The following is a 24,240-nucleotide window of genomic DNA, read 5'->3' on the forward strand; positions in this document are numbered from 1 at the left end:
TTGTTCCGAAACAGACCTTCTTCATATTTCTTTCCCTATTTAATCGCTTTTTTCTTACAACATCAGACCATTTACCACCAGCTTCGTCCTCATGGAGGCTTTCAGAGATAACCGATGGTTGTGCTTTATTTTCATCACCAATAGCAGGCTCAGAATTCTTCGAGACTGATGCTGCATTTTTATCCATCTTAGTATTAGGGATCTTGCTTTTCACCAAAACATCTGAAGTTTTCTTCACATCGGCAACGGCGGATGGAACTCCAAGATGCGGGAAGTTACAGTTTTCGTTATCATGATTTTTATTATTGTCTAACAGCGTGATTATACGTTCTTTGTCTTCAATTACCTTCTCAAGGCGACCACAAGCTTTCTTTGAATATTTGATCTCCATATTTGCTAGTTTCAGCTTTCTTTCTACAACCAAGATTGAATCAGCATTTTCTAGGTTATCATCATAACAACAGCTCGAATCTTCTTCAAAACTCTGGAAACGTTGACTGAATCCATTCGATATATAATCTCTGAGTTTCTCACTAAGATTGACCACCTCAGGCACTTTTCTACTAATAATAATATCGATTAATTGATCCTTTTTCAAACGGAGCAATTCTGTAACGTACTCTTAAAATTTTGCCATGTTGCCATGTCGCCATAGCACTTGATAATTCTTCTATTTTTCGTTCTGCCATCTTTAATGTGAAAGGACCTGCAAAATCTATGCCTGTTGTTGCGAATGGGCGTTGTGGTTTTCAACGTGAATTTGGGATATCTCCCATTTGATATCGACTTTCTATTGGTTGTGATCTGAAGCAAGTTATAATACATACCTGCGTAAAACTCCTAGAATAGCGCTACGGCCGTTGATTGGCCAAAATTTTGATCTAACAGCTGCAAGAGTAGCTTGAGCATCTGCAAACAAGAGATATAAAGGCTGGAGTACCCCAAAGGTCAGTACTTGGGCCACTTCTGTACAACATATATATATTCACGATATTCCGAAGAATCCAAGAACCATGCTAACGTTATATGTTGACGACACAGGCATAGCAACTCGACACCGCAACCCAGAATTAATAGAACGAGTTCTACAAGAAACGATTGACGAAACAAATGACTGGTGCATAAAGTGGAAAATCAAGCTCAATGGACAAAAGAGCCAAGCAATATTACTACAGAAGAGAAGACTGCGACCCACAACGAATCTAGAAGTTGACAAAGGACCTACTTGGAAAAGTCATATCGAACAAGCAATCGACAAAACGAAAGCACCGATGAATAGACTCTACCCTCTAATAGGAAGAAGAAGCCACATGTCGAAAGAGACAAAATTGAAGATAATCAAAGCCGTTGCTAGGCCTCAACTGACTTATGGATCAGTTGCCTGAGGTTTCGCGGCAAAGAGCCACATCAAAAGAATTTAAGCCACTGAAAACAAGCTGCTACGATGTGCAATAGATGCACCTTGGTTTGTCAGGAATAGACAGCTTTATAGGGACCTAAAATGGGAAAACATAACGGAATTCATGAACAGAAAAGCAGAGAAATTATTCGAAATAGCGAAAAACCATCCGAATCAAGAACTCAGGAGACTAGTATACTACGACCCAGATGAAGACAGAAGGAGAATGCGAATTTACCGAAGGAGACCAAGAGATCAATTAAGAAGAGATTAAAATAAGAACATAAACTTATTGAAAAATCCAATAAAGTGTTATCCATTAGAGGATAAACACATAAATTCCAGCACGATAGTGTGCGAGAAGAAAACCGACTAAAAGATGAACGGTTTATAGGCAAATGCCCGGAACCAATATTCAAGAAGCAGTTAAGGGTTTTTAGTGGGTCTGGAGCTCAGGAGAGTGAGAGTCCCCACACTTGTTCTCCCGCAGGAGAGGGTGATTCGTCTGATTTGCAGATTTTCCCCTTGCTACACCAAAAAAAAAATAAAAAATTGAGCATCTGCATGAAGATGCCTCAAATGCTCATGTCTTATCATCAATTTAGTGTAATTGCAATAATAAGGTAATAGAATTGGATGCTTTTGGTTGGAAGTGAGGTTGGAATGTTTGAGTCTTCCTCCCACTCTTATCAAACCATTTTTGTCCATGAATGGATTCAAAGATACAATTTTACTATTTGGGGATATCTGTTTGGATTTTTGTAGAGATACAAACTCTGAAGGAAATGCGTTCCTTTGATCTAGTTTACAAATCGTTTTAAGAGAATTATCAATTTTCAGATTTTGATAGTTTACCTGCAGAACGATTTTCGGGAATTGAGATTTTTGAGATGTTTATAAACCGTAGGCAAGAGGCTATAACTCTGTGGACTTTTTAGGAGTGAAGAAAACCGGATATCTTGAGAGTCTGTCATTATGATAAGAGTAAGATCAGTTTTTCGATTTCACGAATTGGGGCAAAATATTGGTTTTGGGCCAGGAAGATTTTTCTCGGGACAAGCAAACAGGACCGTTTCACCATAATTTGCATTCCATTAATTCCTTTGGATTAATGCCTCGTGATATAATACCTGCTGGATTTGATTCTGAGGGAACGTGAAAACTGCTGTATTTCAGTTACTCGATTCGCTAAAAACGTTTTGAGTTGATGCGGTTCAGTATTTATCCAACCTAATGCAATATTGGAATCACTCCAATAGTAAGTGTTATCAATTTTATCAGACATGGCTTGTAGAACCTTTTGAGAGAGCTGAATACTCAAAAGAGCCGCGCAGAGTTCGAGTTTAGGTAACGTTATCATTTTAAGAGGTGCGACGCGAGATTTTGCGCAAAGTAAATGAACAGGAATTTGGTTGAATTGATCAACAGATCGAAGATAACAACAAGTTCCCTAAGCTTTTTCCGAAGCATCTCCGAAACAGTTTAATACAATGGAAATAGGATCTGAACAGATTATGTGTCTGGCAACGTGAGTGCAATAAAGTATTTGACTAGAGAACTCGATCCATGCAGAATGTAAATTGACTGGAAGATTCTCGTCCCATTGTGAACCTAGTTGCCAAAGTTTCTGAATGATAATTTTGCCTTTGATTGTACAAGGTCCTATAAGACCTAAAGAGTCAAAAATTTGTGCCACCGCTGCTGACAGTATCGTGCGTTTTGTGACATTAGATGACTGATTATAGGATATAGTGTATTTGAAAATATCATCTGCTGAGTTCCATATCAAACCTAGCGTTTTAGTTGTCTTATCATTGGTAATAAAGGTTTGCGTTGATTCAGATTTAACTTGAGTGATGTGTTCTAAAATTTCGCAATCATTTGAGACAAATTTTCTTAGATTGAAACCAGCGGAACTTAAGATATGCACTAGTTCTGACAGAACTTTCTATGATTTAGAGCATTACAATCTTGAACAGCAAACAATAATTATAGCATGTGTATGAGATACAGTTTTAGCAGAAGTTAGCGTAACGGAGTACCATACAAATTGGTGTATGATACAAGAGCTTAGGGAAAAACCTCAGTAAAAAAACCCTTTCTCCCCGTGAGTGTAGTGGATTGTAATTGTTCACGAAATAAGCTGAAATATTTCATATTGAAGGGCATCTCGCACTGCAAAAATTGATTCTTTCTCCAACAAGAAGGAAAATCCAGAAAGTCTTTTCCAAGATACCAGAAACATTTATCTGAAATAAAGAGAAAACAAAAGCAGAAGAAGATAAATAATAAAATTAGATTCAATATGTTAGATTGACCTAAAATTGACAACCCAATTCCAAAAAGATTCGGAAACTGCATGTATAGCTCTAAAACCATCCTGAAATTTATAAATTGGACAATGATTAACTAGATGATTTATGGTTTCTTCTGGTTCCCCGCATTCACAACTAGAGCTTTCAACTGAATTCCACCTGAAAAGCATGCTATTGCAACGTCCGTGACCTGTTCTTATACGATTCAGAATACACCGGTTAGTAAGTCATCCACATAAAAACTGGACTTGATAACTTGACTAGCTTTAGGAAATTTTGTTTCATTTTTCTTAGCAACTTGGAATTAAGCTCTAATAGCAAGAAATGCAGCGCTGGCAGTACTGTAAGTAAGTGTGTTTAGCTGATAATGACAAATTTCTTGAGATTGGTCTGAACGCCATAATATTCGTTGTAGATCCCGCTGATCAGGTCGTATTTTTACCATTCGATACATTTTCTCTATATCAGCTGTCACCACGTACTTGTAAGTTCGAAACCTAATAACTATTGTAAACAAATCGTTCAATGAGATGCCGCTTGAAGTTTTTGCTGAACCGCCAAATACAACACGATGTTTTGTCGTCGTGCTAGATACTTTCATTACTCCATGATGAGATAAATAGAAGATTGTATTTCGAATTGAATCATTCGACGTATTTATTTTGGTTATGTATCCGCGGTTCTCGTAGTCATTCATGAATGAGACATATTGTTCCTTCAATTCAGGATTTTTTGAAAGTTTTTTCTCAATGTCATAGAATCGTTTGAGTGCGACGTCGAAAGATTCACCAAGCTGGTTTATGCTCTCCTTTATAGGCAAACTGACAATAAATCTGCCTGTTTCATCACGAAACGTGGTTTCTAGAAAATGTTTCTCGCATTCTGCTTCCTCTGGGGAATATTGAGTTTGTATTGGATATTCTTCAATCTTCCAAAAGCGCTCTAGTAAATCATGAATATTATCATTTTGTAATGTTATATTGCAAATTGAACTTGAAGTAGTTGCATGTGATATCGGTAGAGGACCGAAAAATATTCAACCAAGTTTTGTTTTTTGTCATGCATGATGACCCGGCAAATTTATGCGTCCAATAGAAATTAAATCCAAAAAAATAGAAGCTCCAATAAGTAAATCAATTGAACCTGTTTCATTGCATTCTTCATCCGCCAATAATATTAGATAGAATTTTGAGATTATTGATGTTGAATGAAATAGCAGGTAAATCCTTTGTTATTTTATCGGATATCAAAAAAAGTACATCCTTTGGAATATAAGAATTTGCTTTCGACTTCAAAGTAGCCTATGTTTTGTAGAGTAGGGATGTTATGTTTGAACCGAAACCTTCAACTGAATGAGTGACCTTTGATGTAGGGAGTTGTAACACTTTAAATAATTTTTCAGTAATGAAATTGGAATGAGAGTAGTTATCGAGACTAGCTCGACATTTATGAGTATATTCCTCAGAGCAAGCAGTGAGAGTTGATTGTGAAATATTAGAAATAGATTGTGAATTACTAGTTTCATTTTTTTGTGGAAGCGCTGAGTGAGTTTCTGTAGAAGACTTTTCCTTATTATGGCCCAGTTGCAGGAAAATCCATTAAGATTTGATGCCCTATCAAAATTTAAAATCATTTTTGAAGGGGAAAATGGAGGATTAAGATTTTAATGAAGTATTAAATTTTAATGGGCTTTCCTGCAACTGGACGTAAATGTAATAAAGTATTGTGTCGCAGCGAAAATTTTTTGCAAGAATGTTGATTTTTACAAAATCCCTTGATGAGTGTCCCTTACGTAGACAGTTACTGAATGCATTGAGTTTTCTGATATCACTTATACGTTGTGGTAAACTGAGTTTTAGAAAATTTTCACATGTGAATATGAAGTGATCCTTTTTGCGAAAAATGCATACCGGATCTGTGGTAGCAACATGCGCAACACTTAAATCGTGAAAATTTCTTACATACATCTGGTTTGGCTGAAACTAAGCCTAAGCCTAACTAAGAATAATGATGGTGTCCCACTTGTCTACAGATAATCCTAAAGATTCAAGACTTCTGATTGACAGTATCAATTATATTCCTGAGTAAAATATGAGACTCTTTTTGCACATTCTGAAGTTCAGTTATGGCATTTAAATGAGTTTGAAAAATAACTCTTTTGTTTTGATAACGTTCGCAGAGGAGATCCCACGCTTTGTCGTAATTTGCTTCAGCTACTTCTAACGCTACATTTGCAGCTTCACCTTTTATACAAGATTTCAAATACCAAAACTTTTGAACTTTATTGATAGATTGGCAGTTAAAAATCATTGCTTTGTATGTATCAGAGAATTGAAGCCACTTTTTATATGCTCCATGGAATTCAGGTAAATTTAATTTTGACAGCTTTGAATTTGTATTTTGAATTATCGAACTATTGGAATTATTTTGGAAATTGTGGGTGTTAGAAGAAGATTTTATATCAACAGTGTTAACTGTTTCATCAACCTCTGTGCTTGGCCAATAGTTTTGAAATAAGAATTTTCAAGTTCCGTTCTTTCAGAAAGATGATCTTCAGGTGTCGTATTTTTATCAATGAACTCTAATTCAGTTTGAATATTATTTAAATGATTCCAAAACGGTTCAATTTTTTCAAACTCTTCTAAATTACTATCATCTGTTATGGCTACTAAAAATTTTGAAAAACGCGTGATTTGTCCTTTGATACTACCTCGTTTGAAATGGAAGGTTTTTATTTGTTTTTCAGACATTTTGACAAATGAGAATCCATAACATGTAATAATAAGCAATTCAGAATGAATCAAGGAATTCGGAAATGAAAGAAGGAAGGCTTACTTGAGATTTCTTAGTAAACACTTCGAGTTTTTAAAATGCTTTCGTCGGTTGAATAACTCTGTTGATGGGAACGCTGCTGTCTGCAGGTTCACAAAACAGGATCAGCTGATTTGGAAACACTAATTCGCACTGGAAATGGTTTCTTGAATGTTTTTTTTTTGACCAGAGTTGTTGTTTGAGTTTGATATCGCTTGGTTCATATCGGGCTCGAAGCGAACATGTTCGATCTTGTGATATTTTTCACTCGATCTACTTGTGAATTAAGTTTGAATAAAAACTGTGATTAACCTTATATCTATATTCGTTGAATTTGGTTACATGAATGATGTGTGTGAATATATTCGTGGTCAGTACGGATTGTATGTGCGCATGGTACATATGAGTTTAGATTTGAATATAAACAATACAACCATAAGATGAGCATAATAAGAGGACTACTGTACAGAATGGTGAACTTGAGTCATGTTTCCTATCACGATGCCAACCTGAGACGAATAAGGACCATCTTGAGCAACAACAACTACCCCAAAAATTTTGTCAACCAGTGTATACACGCATTTTACGCAAACCTTGGCCGCACAAGTGTTCAAGAGACTACATCAGATAGTTTCACGAATTTTGAAGTGGAGATCCAAAAATTTTACTTTAAGATGGTTGGTGGTGTAGGATCAGAGAGATATACAGGAAAAAGATACTCTCTTAGTTCGCCAACGTTTCAGAAAAATTTATTTCCAACCTCAGGGCTCGACAAAGTCTGTGGAGAAACATAGTTTAACATTCTGTAGATGTTTACAAATGAGAAGGAAAAATGGGCTGTACTTCAAGATATTGACTAGAAAATATATCACAGAAAAGATAGTTTTTCATAACTTGGACACATGGAACATTACACAATTTAAAAGATTTCGAAAAAAATCTCCAAAATTTCGTGTAAAAGGAATCATATATGACAATTAAAATGCGGGGACAAAACAAAGCGACCGATGCACACATTGTATGTCGAAAGAAGAAGGTGAAATCAAAGAAACGGTGGCCTGGAAACAAATAAGGGTAAAAAAGGTAGCTAAGGTTGAAGTGAAACTACATCAGATAGCCGATACTTCAGATTTCCCTCCATATACAGGGTCTTTCACGAGGAAACTCACCCATATTTATACGGGAAACTACTGAACGTGTTTTCATGAAATTCAGCACTTATAAGTATTTCACGATGCTGATGAAATCTAAAATATTTTCAAGGCATGAGCACCTCCGGTTTTTCCGGAAATGACGTCAACTTCCGTTTTTCAAATTAGAACACCATTTTTTTATTGCAGAAATAGATTCCTTAGAAAATTTCAAGTTATTTTGATGTAACATTTTTCAGTTTTGGTTGGAAAATTCTCTCTGAGCGGGAAAATTCGAAAAAAAAATCGAAAATAGAGCTCCGCTGAAACAAGAATAACTTCGAGGTTTTTGGATGGAAAATTTTCATTTTTGGGATTTTTCAAGATGTAAGATTGATGTATCCACTTAAAAAATCGAAATCGCGATTCATGATACAGGGGGTGAAAAAACCGCTTTCAAAGTTAGGGATGACAAAATCGTGAAAAATCAATTTTTTCAAATTAGAACCTAATTTTTTATAGCAGATATTGAATCTACGTTGAAAAATAATGTGAGTATGCATCACACCCTTGCCCTTAAATGGATATTTTCTGAGTTATCCACAAAAAACTGTTTTTCGTCTTGAATTTTCAGCTATTTCTTTTCCCTTCACGCCAAAAAGATGAAATTTTCAGGAACTGTTATTTGAACCCTGCTGTAGATTTTTCACCACTTCTTGGAACCGACTTCAAGTTACTATTAGGAGAATCATGGCAAACTCTCGCAGTTATAACTAGAGAAGATGCTCAAAGTTTTGGCCGTTAATTTCTAGACATTTATTTATACGTCTCAGGAATGCTTCGTGCGTTGCTCTTCTTATTTCATCGGGAGGAAGAGATCTGCAAAAGTGTTTAAAAACCAAATTGAGTTTCAAAACTATGAATATAAAAATCTAAACAAACCTGAACGCATTTCTGACTCGTTCTATGCAGTCCTCTTTATCAGTCAGGGGAGTTGAGTAGACAATATTTTTTATCCTACCCCAAACATAATAGTCTTAAGGAGTTAAATCGGGAGAACGTGGTGGCCAAAGATGTGGACCATTGTTCGCCAACCATCGATCTTCAAATAGCCTGTAGAGGATATTTGACACATTGAGTGAATTGTGTGGAGGCGCGCCATCTTGTTGATACCATAAGTCATTATGGTTCTGTACTAGCGGCTCAATTATTTGAGTCAATATGTCAGAATATCTATCTCCTAAGGGAGAACATTCTTTAAATAATGCAAACATGTGTAGTGTTCTATCTTACCAGTTAAAGTCCCATCATAAATGTGAACATCGATGTTACATATATGTATTATGGTTGGTAACTGTGTAGCCTAATATGTCTATGTTGGTAGGATTGAGGATTGACAGAATATAACAAGATGGTTGATTGTTACATGTACACACATACGTTACGCAGATTATAAAAGGAGTTTATTGAATAAATATATATACATACACTGCATCGTAATTAGTTTATTCCGGACCCAATACAGTTACAAAAATACTACAGTGGCGACGAGATTAAGGAAATAAACTAAGATGGATGCTTCACAAATACCTCACTTCAACTGTAACGAGGAAATGGCGTCGTTAGGCGTAAAATGGAAAAAGTGGAGAAGGAGTTTCGAGATATTCATTAGTGCAAAAGGTATTACAGACGATATTAGGAAGAAAAACCTACTCTTACATTGTGCTGGGCCAGAAGTACAAGACATATATTTCACACTACCGGCTTCGGAAGACACTTCTTCGAATAACCAATACAATCTAGCAATGATCACTCTGGACAGCTACTTTAGTCCAAAAACTAATACAGTCTACGAAAGATACATATTTCGCAGTATTAAACAAGTACAGGGTGAGTCCATGGAGCAATTCATCACAAAATTGAAGGAACAAGGAAAAAACTGCAATTACATCGATTTAGACGATCAAATTAGAGACCAGGTAATCGAGAAGTGTTCATCATCCGAACTGAGAAGGAAATTTCTGGAAAAGGGTGAAATCAAGTTGGACGAAGTTCGAGAAATCGCCAAGGCATTCGAAGCCACAGAACTGCAGATGAACGCTATGAATGGGAATGCAGAAGTCAATAAGGTTGTCTTTAGAAAGAACAAAAGCAACACGAATGGGAAACAGAAGAAATCACAAACTGATGGATCATCTACAAGGAGGAGAAGATGTTACCGTTGTGGAGATACAGATCATCTGGCAAATACATGCAAATTCGTAAATTCATTTTTGCAAAAACAAAGGACATTCACAAAAAGTTTGTTTCAAATTTAAGAAATCTAACGAATGTAATGAAGTTTCAGATTCAAACCAGGATAATGTTGGAGGTTCGGAGGATTCGAGAGAGGATATTTGCGAATTATATCAGGTTGCTACAAACGATAGTTCTTCCCTACGTAAGAAATTTTACTGCACAATAAAAGTTGAAGGTAGGAGAATTAAATTTGAATTAGACAGCGGAGCAGCTGTTTCCATAATGAGCAAGGTTGATTTCGATGTGCACTTTCCTTACCTTACACTTAAACCTTGTGATATTACATTAGTTACTTATGGAGGAAGTAGTTTAATCGTGCTAGGTTACATTGAAGTTCGGGTTACATATAAAAGCAAACTACATTTCTTGAAATTATACTTAGTAAAGACGAATAGTAACCCGTTATTCGGTAGAGAATGGCTTAGAAAATTAGAGTTGAATCTCGCGAATTTTTTTAACATAAATTCTGTTACTTTTAATGATTGCAATAATTCAGATTCCAATTTAGAAAATTAATTAAATGAATACTGTCCGATATTTCAAAATAGAGTTGGTTATATTAGAAATATAACTGCACGTCTAAGACTAAAAGAGGGAGTTACCCCAAAATTTGCAAAAAGTAGATCGGTACCCTTTTCTTTACAGGAAAAAGTAAATGAGAAATTAGATTCTTTGATTGATCAGGGGATTTTAGAGCCTGTAGATAGTAGTGAATGGGCAAGTGCAATTGTACCTGTAGTCAAATCCAATGGGAATATAAGAGTTTGTGGGGATTACAAACCTACCCTCAACCCAAATTTAGTAGTTGATGATTATCCTTTGCCTACTATAGACGAATTACTTACAAATATGGCAGGAGGAGAAAAATTTTCCAAAATTGATATTACTCAAGCATACTTACATTTAGAAATTCACCCTGATGATAGGGAATTGCTTACTCTGAATACAAAAAGAGGCCTTTTAAAGCCTATTCGTTTAATGTATGGGGTTGCGTCAGCACCTGCCATTTGGCAGAAAACTATAGAAACTATTTTGAAAGGCATCGAGGGGGTAGCAATATTCTTTGATGACCTAAGGGTTACTGCCCCAGATGATAAATCACATTTAGACAGATTAAAAGAAATATTTAAAAGATTTGATGAATACAATATATGCATAAATTTCGATAAAAGCGTTTTTATGGTTGACAAGATTGAGTATTGCGGTTATTCTATAACTAAATTAGGTATAAAAAAGTCTAGAAAGAAAGTTGAAGCCATACAGAACATTAAAAGACCAACGAATAAAGACGAATTACGTTCGTTCTTAGGCTTAGTGAATTATTATAGTCGATTTTTTAAAAATTTTAGTTCAGTGACATTTCCATTGAATCAGTTATTACATAAGGAAACACCTTGGAAGTGGAGTAAAGAATGCGAAAAGTCTTTCCAGCATATTAAAAATGAAATGAATTCAGATACGGTTTTCACCCATTACAACCCGAAATTGCCCTTGGTTCTCGCTACAGATAGTAGTTCTTTTGGTGTAGGAGCCGTGTTATCTCACATAATGCATGACGGTAGTGAACGACCCATTCAATTTGTTTCACAGACTTTAACAGATACCCGAAAGAAATATTCACAAATAGATAAAGAACCATATGCAATTATTTTCGGGGTTAAACGTTTTCACCAGTATTTATATGGCACCAAGTTCACTTTAATTACTAACTGTAGCGCTTTAGTCCAAATATTTAATCCAGGTAAAAACCTTCCCATATATTCTGCTGCACGAATGCAACATTATGTAATCTATTTGCAAGCATTCAATTACACAATCAAATACAAAAACACAAAAGATCACGCTAATGCCGACGCTATGTCCAGATTATTAAACAAATCGGTTTCTAATAAGAGTACTATTGAAGAGTCGGAGTTTTTCAATATAAATCAGATTAATACTTTTCCAATTACAGTTTCAGAATTATCAAAATATACAAAAGAAGACAGAGAGATATTTGAACTATACTTCATTCAAATTTATTTTAGCAGTCGGTCTGCCATGAAATAATTTTCTCAAGTTTTTGTAACTAGAACGAAGTTAGGTTGGCACCCATGAAATGTAGATAACGTCATAACGCCGTTGCCACAACTAATATAAATTTTTATTACGAAAATGCCGAAAGTGATTGAAAAAAGAGACAGGGTTTCAGGAAGGGCTATTTAGAATTCAGGTCCGCTCATTCAAATAGTTATAACCCTGATATTCTAAAATCCACAATACGTCAGACGGTAGCGAACATATTCAATGTAAGAGAATTTATATAATGTTTCATCTGAATCTAAACAACTTATATTTCAGCTGAATATTTCCACAATCAGAAAGATTGTGAATGAAGAGGATGACAAAGAATTTCCTTCTATTGGGAAACCAAAAAAAGTGGTGGCATTTGAGAATTTTATGTTTGAGTGAATTAATGCGAAAAGTTTACTACAGGATTTTCGATAAATGTCATCGAAGAATAAGTTCCCTAAAATGGATTTTTCTATTTTTCATTTGACTTGTCCTATACAATGTAAATGTCTTAAGGTACTAATAAATACCTAATTATTATTATTACATCAATGTATTAAGATGAAAAGCCACAAATACGCGCAAGTTGCCCTGTTACTTGTTTATTCATGTGAAATTTTTGTTCAAAGGTGAAGTTCATCTTAACTTGAAACTTCATTCAATTCCTTTTACTTATATTGATGCAAGATGATTTTTGTTGAAGAATTTAACCTTCTCGTAACCCTAATAGCACACAACGTCCATGGGACGTACAATTCATGTCCATTTAACGTCGGAACGTCCATGGACTTGATTTGTATGTCCTTTGGACGTCCGTTTCCGGACAGTTTTAGGACGTCCAAGATGGATATCCATTGTTAGTCCAATTTATGTACCATGTCCGTATCGGATATCCATTGGATGACCGTGATGGACATAATACGGACTATATGACATATGTCCGTATCCTATAGTTCCAAAATAGTCCCTGACCGACTCAATACAGGCAATGTCAAAAATATGTCCTTACTGGATATCCATTAGGTGTCCGTGATGAACATATTACGGACCATATAACTTATACATATATATTACATGGTCCGTATAACGTCCATCACGTACACCTAGTGGATATCCGGTAGGGACATATTTTGAATGTCCTCACCGGATATTCACTAGGAGTCCGTAATGGACGTAATATGGACCAAATAACATGTATATATTACATGGTCCGTATAACGTCCATGACGGAGACCTATTGGATATCCGGTAGGGACATCTTTTGAATGTCCATACCAGATATTCACTAGGAGTCCGTAATGGACGTAATATATGGACCAAATAACATGTTTATATTACATGGTCCGTATAACGTCCATGACGGACACCTATTGGATATCCGGTAGGGACATCTTTTGAATGTCCACACCGGATATTCACTAGGAGTCCGTAATGGACGTAATATGGACCAAATAACATGTATATATTACATGGTCCGTATAACGTTCATGACGGACACCTATTGGATATCCGGTAGGGACATCTTTTGAATGATCATACTGGATATTCACTAGGAGTCCGTAAGGGACGTAATATGGACCAAATAACACGTACAAGTTACATGGTCCGTATAACGTCCATCACGGACACCTAGTGGATATCCGGTAGGGACCATGAATGTCCATACCGGATATTCACTAGGAGTCCGTAATGGACGTAATATGGACCAAATTACATATACCTACACATTACATGGTCCGTATAACGTCCATCACGGATACCTAAAGGATATCCGGTAGGGACATCTTTTGAATGTCCATACCGGATATTCACTAGGAGTCCGTAATGGACGTAATATGTGTACTTATACACATTACATGGTCCGTATAACGTTATGATGAACGAAGACTAAATACTTGAGTAATTACTATTATAAAATAATCTATGTTTGAGTTTTAAGACTTTAGTTCTTATTATATGGTATTTCTGTATTGATCGACTACTATTCCATAAATCAGTTAACAATATAATGAATATGTTCCTACAAGTAGATATATCGTATAGTCTCGGTAGCTAGGACGGTTGCAACGAAGGCTCAGTAATACGATGTCCCCACGTACTCGCGAGTTCGAATCCGGGCCAAGTGTAAAAACTTTCTAGTAAGTATGGATGGAAATGGGAACAACACAGAAAATACCATCTGCGTTTGAGTGTAAGACATTGGGTTCTAGGACATTAAAATTCTAATAGATAGGATAGCCAACCTCGTGGTAAATTTTTGTACCGTTGAGATAGCTAATGATGGTCCCAACGGGATATCCATTGGACGTCCACGATGGACGTCCGAATTCGGTTCAAAGTTGTGACATTTGTACGTCCCTCGGATGTCCATAGAACGTCCATTGTACCAGAAATGGACGTCCCATGGATGTCCGTAATGTCCGAAGAGGACGTCCTATGGATGTCCATAGGACTACTTTGTGCTATTAGGGAATTATCTGTTAATTCCTTCGGGAGATACCCATTCCCAACCACTGCATCATATGCATTTCATCTTCGGGTTAATATTTTTGAAATCTACAAATGATGTAAGCCAAAGAAGATAACGAACATTAACTCTCCTCAAGCTAGTGCATATTATGATATTATACTGATCTCTTGTATTCTCATTCTCCATACAAATAACTGGATTTGGTATGCCTTCAATCAGTTTGTATAAACTTCAATTATGTTCGTCACATATTTTCCGAAGAGATTCGACATTGATAAAGTACGTAATAACAGAAACTTTTATGTAGAACGGGCAACATAGCGTTGATTTAAAACCCAAAAATGTTTTGACAAGCTTCATAACCCCACATTTTCGTACTATACAGAGTGAAATGTGTCAAATTTCCATGGCCAACCGACTGCTAAAATAAAAGTGAATGAAGTATAATAAATGGTCTAAAGTCTGGTACGACTGTACTTCCCAAATTTCGTTTTAATATTGACCAAAATGAATTTTCATTACAGAATGACTGCTTAATACGAGGTATCAGAGTATATAATCCCTGAACGTCTTAGGAAACGTATTTTAGATGAATTACATGTAGGTCATTTCGGGATTACAAAAATGAAGTCTTTAGCTCGCAGTTATTGCTGGTGGCCTAAGATAGATTCAGATATAACTAACATGGCTGTGAATTGTTCTTCTTGCTGTAAAGTGATAAATAACCCTCCAAAGGTGCATCATCCTTGGATGCCATCCAATAGACCATTCCAAAGGGTGCATTGCGATTTTGCTGGTCCATTTCAGGGACACTATTTCTTTTTATTAGTGGATTCATATTCAAAATGGCCAGAGATTTTCACCGTAAAAAACATAACGTCAAAAACCACAATTGAAATTTGTATGTCAATCTTTGCGAGATTTGGAGTTTCAGATTATTTTGTTAGCGATAATGGAACTCAATTCAAGCCTGACGAATTTCAGAAATTTTTGAAATCAAATGGAATTATTCCAAAGTTGGATTTTCCGCTCCGTACCACCCAGCGTCGAATGGGCAAGCCGAGCGTTATGTGCAGATTTTGAAGAATTCCCTACGCGCAATGTTTTACGATGGACAAAATCTGTCTGTGAATGAAAAACTAAGCACGCTCTTATTACAGTACAGGAAAATGCCTCACATAACCACGGGAAAATCACCTGCTTTCATGTTATTCGGTCGTGAGATTAAATCAAGGTTAGACAGAATGATGCCTGATGCATTGTCGGAGGATGAGGATATTAAATTAAATGCAGATGCTTCTAGATACTTTGAGTTGGGTTCACGAGTAGCTGTTAGGAATTATAACGGTGATAAATGGATTTTCGGATATGTCAAGGAAAGAGACGGCTTACTTAATTATCAAATTGAATTGGATGATAAGAGAATTGTCAGAAGACATATAGATCAAATTGTTAAAATAGGTGATGCTGTAGGTAAGGAGAGTGTAACTGAAATCATACCTCCCTCTCCTACCATTCAAAAGGAGACTGTCGAGGTTCCAGAACAAAATAAAGATTTAAGAGTGGAAGAATGTCCTCAATCGAGTGATCCCGAAGTTCCACAAGTTAGGAAATCTTCTAGGGTTAGGAAACCCGTTCAAAAATTAAATTTGTAATTTTTTTTAGTAAAGGGGGTGTTACATATATGTATTATGGTTGGTAACTGTGTAGCCTAATATGTCTATTGGTAGGATTGAGGATTGACAGAATATAACAAGATGGTTGATTGTTACATGTACACACATACGTTACGCTGATTATAAAAGGAGTTTATTGAATAAATTATTTAAAATACATACACTGCATCGTAATTAGTTTATTCCGGACAGAATACAGTTACAAAAATACTACAATCGAGAATTGCATTATTTTTGATGGCGCAAAAAACATTGAAACTCCAGGTCTCTTGAAAGTTCCATTGTCTGAAGTTTTCATTCTCTTGAAATCGAATCATCATAGCTTCGCAAAACTCTGTTCTCCTGACGAAATCAGTTTCCTTCAAATGCTGTACCCTATTGAATTTATATGGGTGCATTCCCAGCGAGCACAAACATCCCAGGGATGTTTTGGGATGTTTCGAAAATGTTGGCATGAGGATGTTTCTTTGAAACGTAATATGCACTTCCCAAAGAGGTCTCCAAAGGCTATTGGAAATCTTTATTTGTTCTGATCTGTGCCATCTGTGGCATTTCTTCGTCTACCTACTGAGAGGTACTGTCGTGTTGAAAATAATGTAAACGTGTGGATATCTTCTCTTGGAGTCGCATAGTTTGCCTTGGGGGGTTTATTCCAAATAAACAATATACAATTGACCTATTTCATTTTGCCGCCATTTCCACTTTCTTCGTAGTTTGGACTGTGGACTGTTCGGAGTTGAAAGTTGATTGGTGATTTGTATAATATTAACTACTTCTGTGTTGGTTTTGATTGCGAATTTAGGATCGATCTCTTCATAGTAACCAAATACAATTAATAAGTAAGTATTACATGAATTAAATGTATAGTATAATGTCCAGAAACATACATATAACCTCAAAAGAATCCACGCTGCGTGGTTAATATTATTTGTGTATTTGGGACTAGGTATAAGAGATCATTGTATTTTGGTTGGAATAATCGAATGGTATATGGAAGGTTATTATAATTATTCAAGAAATAACTTTATAAAGTTTAAAGCCATATCATCGAGGATTTCAACATATTTCGATAATCTATCTCTGCCGTTGATATATTTTGCAAAATTGTAAGATTACTCTTCCGACGATGATAATAATCATTCATCACTTGTGAATCACAAAATAATTCAAATTGTCCCAGAAAAGTTCTTGTTTTTGAAAACTCCTTTAAATTGTTCCATCTTTAAATACCAGTACAAATAATTAAATAAATAAAATCGTTTCGCAAATCAACCTGTTCAGGAGCTATATACAACTCAAATCTTCCAGATCCTTTCATGCAGCTATTTTCTCTGTTATTTTAATTGGAAAAAATCATCTTAACCTTCATATATTTTGTGAATTAATTGTTTGAGTTGTTTTTATTTTGTAGATGTGATCCATAAAAAATTCCAAATCACTAGGAAAGTATTCGAACTTTATGCCAAAGATTGGTTTCGGCATATTAGCCAGAGGAGGAGGGACGATAAAATGAAGGGAAAATAAATTTTTCATAAATTTTTTTTCATTTTCCCTTTCGGTACATCTAATATTATAATCAGTTTGTTTTCTATTATTTCTGTTTTTTTTTATGTTAAATGTGATATTTCTTTTTGGTTATTTATGTTTGTTTTATTGAATGTGAGATATTTTTTTGTTTATTCTCCTTTTCTGTAGTATAATATTTATCAATTGTTTTTTGTTGTCCAATTTTTTATGTGAAATGTGATTTCTTTTCCTTTTGTACCTGTTGGAGTATCATTAAAATATTTTTATTCTTATATAGTATTCTGTATTTCATTTAAAAACTTTGTAGTTCATTTAAAATAGAATGTGGTATCCTCAAACATTCAAATCAAAGAAAAAAAGGCCTCACAAAAGAATTTCATATGAAGTCTTACAAACAGCGATTTCGTGTGCGCAAAGCGCTTTAGAAATGTTCTATTGTGTACATGAAAAGGCTATCAAAAAAACTTCTGAGTAGTTCTTTTTGTGACATCCCAGGGACATCCATATAATTCGAAATCTCTTACTTTTAACATCTCTGAGATGTTTTTGTGCTCGCTGGGTTTTATGTTTTTTTAATATTCTCCAAACACTCGATTGAGATAATCCCAGATCAATCTCGGCATCTTTGAGAGAATTTTGAGGATTCACACGAAAATATGCAAGAACTGTAATTTCGTTGTTCTCATCTTCTACTACACTTTTTTCTCTGTGTATAGTTTTCTTAACGGAAGATCCGACATTTCTCAAGTTTGTCATGGTTATGTTAATGGTACCTCTCGTTGATCCGGGTCGGTCAGGAAACCTCTCAATGAACAGTCGAATCGTTCTATCTACAAATTTATTACATTCTCCATGAAGTAGAATGAGATTTAAATAATCTTCATTGGTAAAATTAGGCATAGTGATCGATTTTATAACTTGATACGAATTATCACCAAATTAATATAATAGTAAACACAAAATGCTTCTGAATAAACAGGAATTTGGCAGATGTTATTAATGATATCTATCATTGAAAAAAAAGAATGTAAAACATGGTAAGTTTTTGCATATGGTTCATAAGGAATTATTTATTGATCACTGCGGAGAAAACCGATGGCCGATTAGTTGAAATAAAGAGGTTTCCGATACAAATTCGAATCAAAATTCGCCATCTATTTAGGAACAACCAGTAACTTTTTTCTCTTGCATATTAGGGTAGTAAAATCTAAAACATGGTTTAAGTAACATTTCCTGAAAATTTCATCTTTTTGGCGTGAAGGGAAAAGAAATAGCTGAAAATTCAAGACGAAAAACAGTTTTTTGTGAATAACTCAGAAAATATCCACTTTAGGGCAAGGGTGTGATGCATACACTCACATTATTTTTTAACGTAGATTCAATATCTGCCATAAAAAATGGGGTTCTAATTTGAAAAAATTGATTTTTCACGATTTTGTCATCCCTAACTTTGAAAGCGGTTTTTTCACCCCCTGTATCATGAATTTTTTAAAGTGGATACATCAATCTTACATCTTGAAAAATCCCAAAAATGAAAATTTTCCATCCAAAAACCTCGAAGTTATTCTTCTTTCAGCGGAGCTCTATTTTCTATTTTTTTTTCGAATTTTTCCGCTCAGAGAGAATTTTCCAACCAAAACTGAAAAATGTTACATCAAAATAACTTGAAATTTTCTAAGGAATCTATTTCTGCAAGAAAAAAATGGTGTTCTAGTTTGAAAAACGGAAGTTGACGTCATTTCCGGAAAAACCGGAGGTGCTCATGCCTTGAAAATATTTTAGATTTCTAAATAAATAACCACACCCGGTTAGCATACTATAATGTACCAACCACCAATTGCCTATTCAAACGGTTGAAAGATCCTACACCGTTGGATATGTTGTCGAATGTGATTTACAGAATACCTTGTTCGTGTGGAAAATCATACATTGGTCAGACTAAACAGTATTTAAATTCGAGAATAGGACAGCACAAAAATGATTGTAAAAATCACAATCAGGCCAAAGCAAACAAAACAGCTTTGGATTTACATAACTTGAGTACTGGACACGAATTTGAGTTTGGAGACAACAGTTTTGGATAGGGATTCCAATTGGCTTAGGAGGAATATGGGGGAGATGGTGCAAATTCAATTGACCGAAAACATTAATCTTAGAACTGATTGTTTGAGCTTAAGCGGTATATATAGGTACCATAATATCCTAAATTTATTTTATGACTTGTGCAATTATTTATTAAATGAAATTGCAATTTTCACAAAGTTTGATGAATGATTGACGGACGACTTTCTGTTGAATGTAGGCCTTATGCCTATATAAAACTCAATGTTACTCTATGATCGTGTTAAATTGTTAACATATAACCTAAAAAAAAGAGTTGACAGTTGTCTGTAAAAATATACAAGAATAAATCAATATAGAAACAGTGAGAATAGATTTTATTATAAAATCCCAAAAAATCTCTGTGAAAAATATCCACATAACAACAGGTTATGGGCCCATAGCTCTAAAAATAAAAAAAATATATCATAAAACTCTCCAGGATGACTCAGGAAAATGAAGAAGTGAAAGACCTCGCCGTTCTTCAAGACCCAGCGCCTTTCGCTTTGTGGGACTTCGCCACAAAAGACTTAATCGACATTGTCGATGGTACAGAAACACTAGAAAATTGTGTCAATGAAGAAAGTAAGAAAAAGTGGAAGCAGAAAGACAGTAAAGCCAAATATCACATCATGAAAACCATTGATAAAAACGTTAAAACCCATGTTTTATGCTGTGAAACTTCACATGCAATGTATGAAAAGCTTAAATCAATATTCAAAAGAGACTCTTCTCAGAGGGCACAACAATTGCTCCAAGAATTCTACAGCTTCAAGTATAATAGATCAAAAGATATGGCTAGCAACATAAGCGCTATGCAAAATCTTGCCTTCGAGTTGAATAAATTACAGAAAGAACAAATAACAGATAACATGCTCATTCCAAAAATATTGTCTATTTTACCAGATGAAATCAACCATTTTACTACAGCATGGGATTCCAAAAGAGAAGAAAAAAAAGAGAATTTAATAGGAAGACTTATCAGAGAAGAATCAAGACTGAAAAACAACAACGATGAAAGAGTTGCCTTCAAAACTACTTTCAAGAAGAACAAGAAGAATTTAAAACCTTGTCCTATATGCAAAAAAACAAACCATAAAGAAGAAGACTGTTTCCTCAAGAATAAACACGAGTCCAAGCAAAATTATCCTGAAGAAGACAAAAATAAACCCTGTACGATATGCAAAAAAACTAATCATAAGGAAGAAAACTGTTTTTTTAAACCTGGTGGAAAATTCAACAAACAGAATTATGGCAAAGACAACAGTTATGACAAAATCTCCTTTTATACATGTGAAGATGACTCCACAGAAGAGATGAACACAAGGAAGACAAACCAACCTCAAGAAGCTGAAATACACATTACTGAAGAAAATAAGGATCTGGTGATGGTAGTAGATAGTGCATGTACCGGACACATGTGTAACAAAAGAAACCTACTGACAAATTTAAGGAAATATGAAGGAACTGTCAGAATTGCCAAACAAGGAAGTTCAATGAAAATAGTTGCTTCAGGTGAGTACGAAGGAGAAAACTGTATTTTAAAAGATGTGTCATATGTTCCAGATCTTAGCAGAAATCTCATATCCGTTCATGCAATAACAGAAATTAACTGTGATGTTCTGTTCACAAAGACAAGTGTAAAAGTCCTAAAAAATGAAGTTACTATTTTAGAGGGAGAAAAGTCCAAAAATGGTTTATACGAGTTGAAAATAAAACCGCAGAGTGAATCCTCCTTCCTATCTGAACAAGAAAAACAAGAGTGGCATCGTAAATTAGGTCATCCTAGCTCTGACCACACCTCGAAAATAAAAAAAATCTGCAATGGTCTACCTCATGAATTATGCTCTCCAAACAAATTCTGTGAATCATGTGCCAAATTAAACAGAAAGGTATTTTCAACTGTTAGAGAGAGAGCAAAAAGACCTTTAGAAATAATCCATACAGATTTGAGTGGACAAATAGATCCTTCTACATATGATGGATACAACCATTACATGACGATAATTGACGATTATACCCATTTTTGTGCAACTTACCTGCTTAAGTATAAATCAGAAGCTGAAAGATATTTAAGAAAATTTGTCCTGGAAAGTGGGAATCAACATAATCTAAAAGTTGTAAAAATAAGATGCGATAGAGGAGGTGAGTACTCAAGTACACGGCTCCAAAACTGGTGTGAAGAAAAAGGGATAATACTTGACTACAGTATTCCACATACCCCCCAACTTAACGGAAAGGCAGAAAGAATGAACCTTACCACAATGAATAAAGCAAGGGCAGTCATAGCGGATTCAAGGCTCAAGAAAGAAATGTGGGGAGAAGCAGTACTGACTGCAACATATCTGATCAACAGAAGTCCAACAATTAATCAAGATGAAACGCCTGCAGAGAAATGGTATGGAAAACGACCAGACCTCTCAAAACTGCAAATTTTTGGATCAAAAGTATTTGCAAAGAATCTAGGACACCTAAAGAAACTTGATGACAGGGCAAAACCATATATTTTTGTTGGATATGCCTTAAATGGATACCGGCTTTTTGATGAAAAAGAAAGGACTATAGTTGTGTCAAGAGATGTATTGTTCGAAGAAGAAATGACAGAAGATATAAAAAGAAGGAACCTAATTGTCGAAGATGAAGAACTGGTCACCGATGAGGATCAGCAATATGGAGAGGAAGAGATCAGAGATGAAGTAAGCGTTGATGAAGAAGAAAACGAAGAAACAGAGACTGAAGAGAATCAAGAAAGAAGAAACCTCCGAGATCGAACAAATATAAGAAGACCACAGAGATATGATGATTATGAAGTAGCGATGCTAACGTATGGAGAGTGTATGAATGGTTCTGATAAACATAACTGGAAGAAAGCCATTGAAGAGGAAAAACAATCACTAAAGAAAAATAATACGTGGAAACTGGTTGATCCCAAGAAAGCAAAAGGAGAAGAAGTTCTTACTAGCAAGTGGATTTTTAAAATTAAAGATGATGGTCGATACAAGGCCAGATTAGTTGTTAAAGGCTGTCAACAAGAAAAGAATATAGACTTAAAAGAATTATTTAGTCCTGTAGTTGACATCAGCTCTCTTAGGCTTTTGTTTGCTATGGCAGCAGAAAATTCCATGTTAGGGTTTTTGATGTAAAGACTGCATTCCTGTATGGAAAACTCGAACAGGAAATCTACATGAAGATACCTGAAGGCTGTGAAGATGCAGGTAAAATCTGTCTCTTGAATAAAGCTCTATATGGACTAAAACAAGCTCCTTCAAGATGGAATAAAACATTAACCGATTTTCTCAAAGGTGAAGGGCTAATACAACTTAAAACAGATCAATGTATATTCAGAGGAGACCAGGGAGAAATGTACATGGCAATTCATGCTGATGATGGAATTATAATGGGAGATAATCTGAGCAAAATCGAGAATATTCTGAAGAAGTTGATAAACAATTTTGAAATGTCTATCGTAGAAGATCCTAATATTTATTTGGGAATACAAATTATTAAAACAAAAGATGGAATATTCTCACATCAAGAACAGTAAGCGAAGAAAATTCTAGAAAAATTTAATATGTCTGAACGCAAAGTAATGAAAACTCCTCTTGTACCAGATGAGAAATCAGGAGATACACAAGATGAAATAGAAAAACCTTTATTTCCCTATAGAGAAGCCATAGGAAGTCTATTATATCTTTCATGTAAAACAAGACCTGATCTAGCATTTGCTATTAATTATGAAAGTCGATTTACTGAAGACCCAATGAATAAAGACTATAAAAATATAAAAAGAACATTGCGGTACCTTCAAGGAACAAAAGATTACGGCATATACTACAAGAAAAAGAATGATGGAAAAGATGTAATTGAACTGAAAGTTTACTGTGACTCAGACTATGCAGGAGACCTAAATGACAGAAAAAGCACCACTGGATATATCATCCTATATAATGATGCTCCAATCAACTAGTTATCGAGAAAGCAGAGTATTATAGCCACATCATCCACAGAGGCAGAATACATATCTGCAGCTGAATGCATCAAAGAAATTAAATTTCTCAAGACACAAATAGAAGAAATTACATCAAGGAAAGCAAAAGGATAACTCTACATATAGACATTCAGAGTGCAATACAGATGATAAAATCAGGACAACTGATGAGAAAGAGCAAACATATAGATGTTAGATACCACTATGTGAGTGAGCAATTTAGAGATAGTTTATTTGAAATTGAATATTGCTCAACTGATGAACAGCAGATATATCCTCACCAAGGCTCTACCTAAACATAAATTTGAGAAATTCAGGAATATTATTTTGAAACAGAATCCACGTTGAATCATATATCCTTTTTTTTTGTTATATTTTTTTTACTGAATGAAACATTGTGTTTTAAGGGGGAGTATTGAATGTAGGCCTTATGCCTATATAAAACTCAATGTTACTCTATGATCGTGTCAAATT

General features: G+C 35.0%; 2 protein-coding genes across 2 annotated transcripts in view; both read left to right on the plus strand.

The window, feature by feature from the left end:
- Window positions 1–24,240, plus strand: part of LOC123316452 (monocyte to macrophage differentiation factor) — a 245,539-nt gene that overhangs the window by 12,117 nt on the left and 209,182 nt on the right. The gene's annotated exons all lie outside the window — the stretch shown is intronic.
- On the plus strand, window positions 23,350–23,745 carry LOC123317653 (secreted RxLR effector protein 161-like). The gene has a single exon (XM_044904259.1). It carries the CDS (start codon window positions 23,350–23,352, stop codon window positions 23,743–23,745), a length of 396 nt encoding a protein of 131 aa, XP_044760194.1.

This window comes from Coccinella septempunctata, chromosome 7 (genome assembly GCF_907165205.1).
Source record: "Coccinella septempunctata chromosome 7, icCocSept1.1, whole genome shotgun sequence".
Classification (NCBI taxonomy): domain Eukaryota; kingdom Metazoa; phylum Arthropoda; class Insecta; order Coleoptera; family Coccinellidae; genus Coccinella; species Coccinella septempunctata.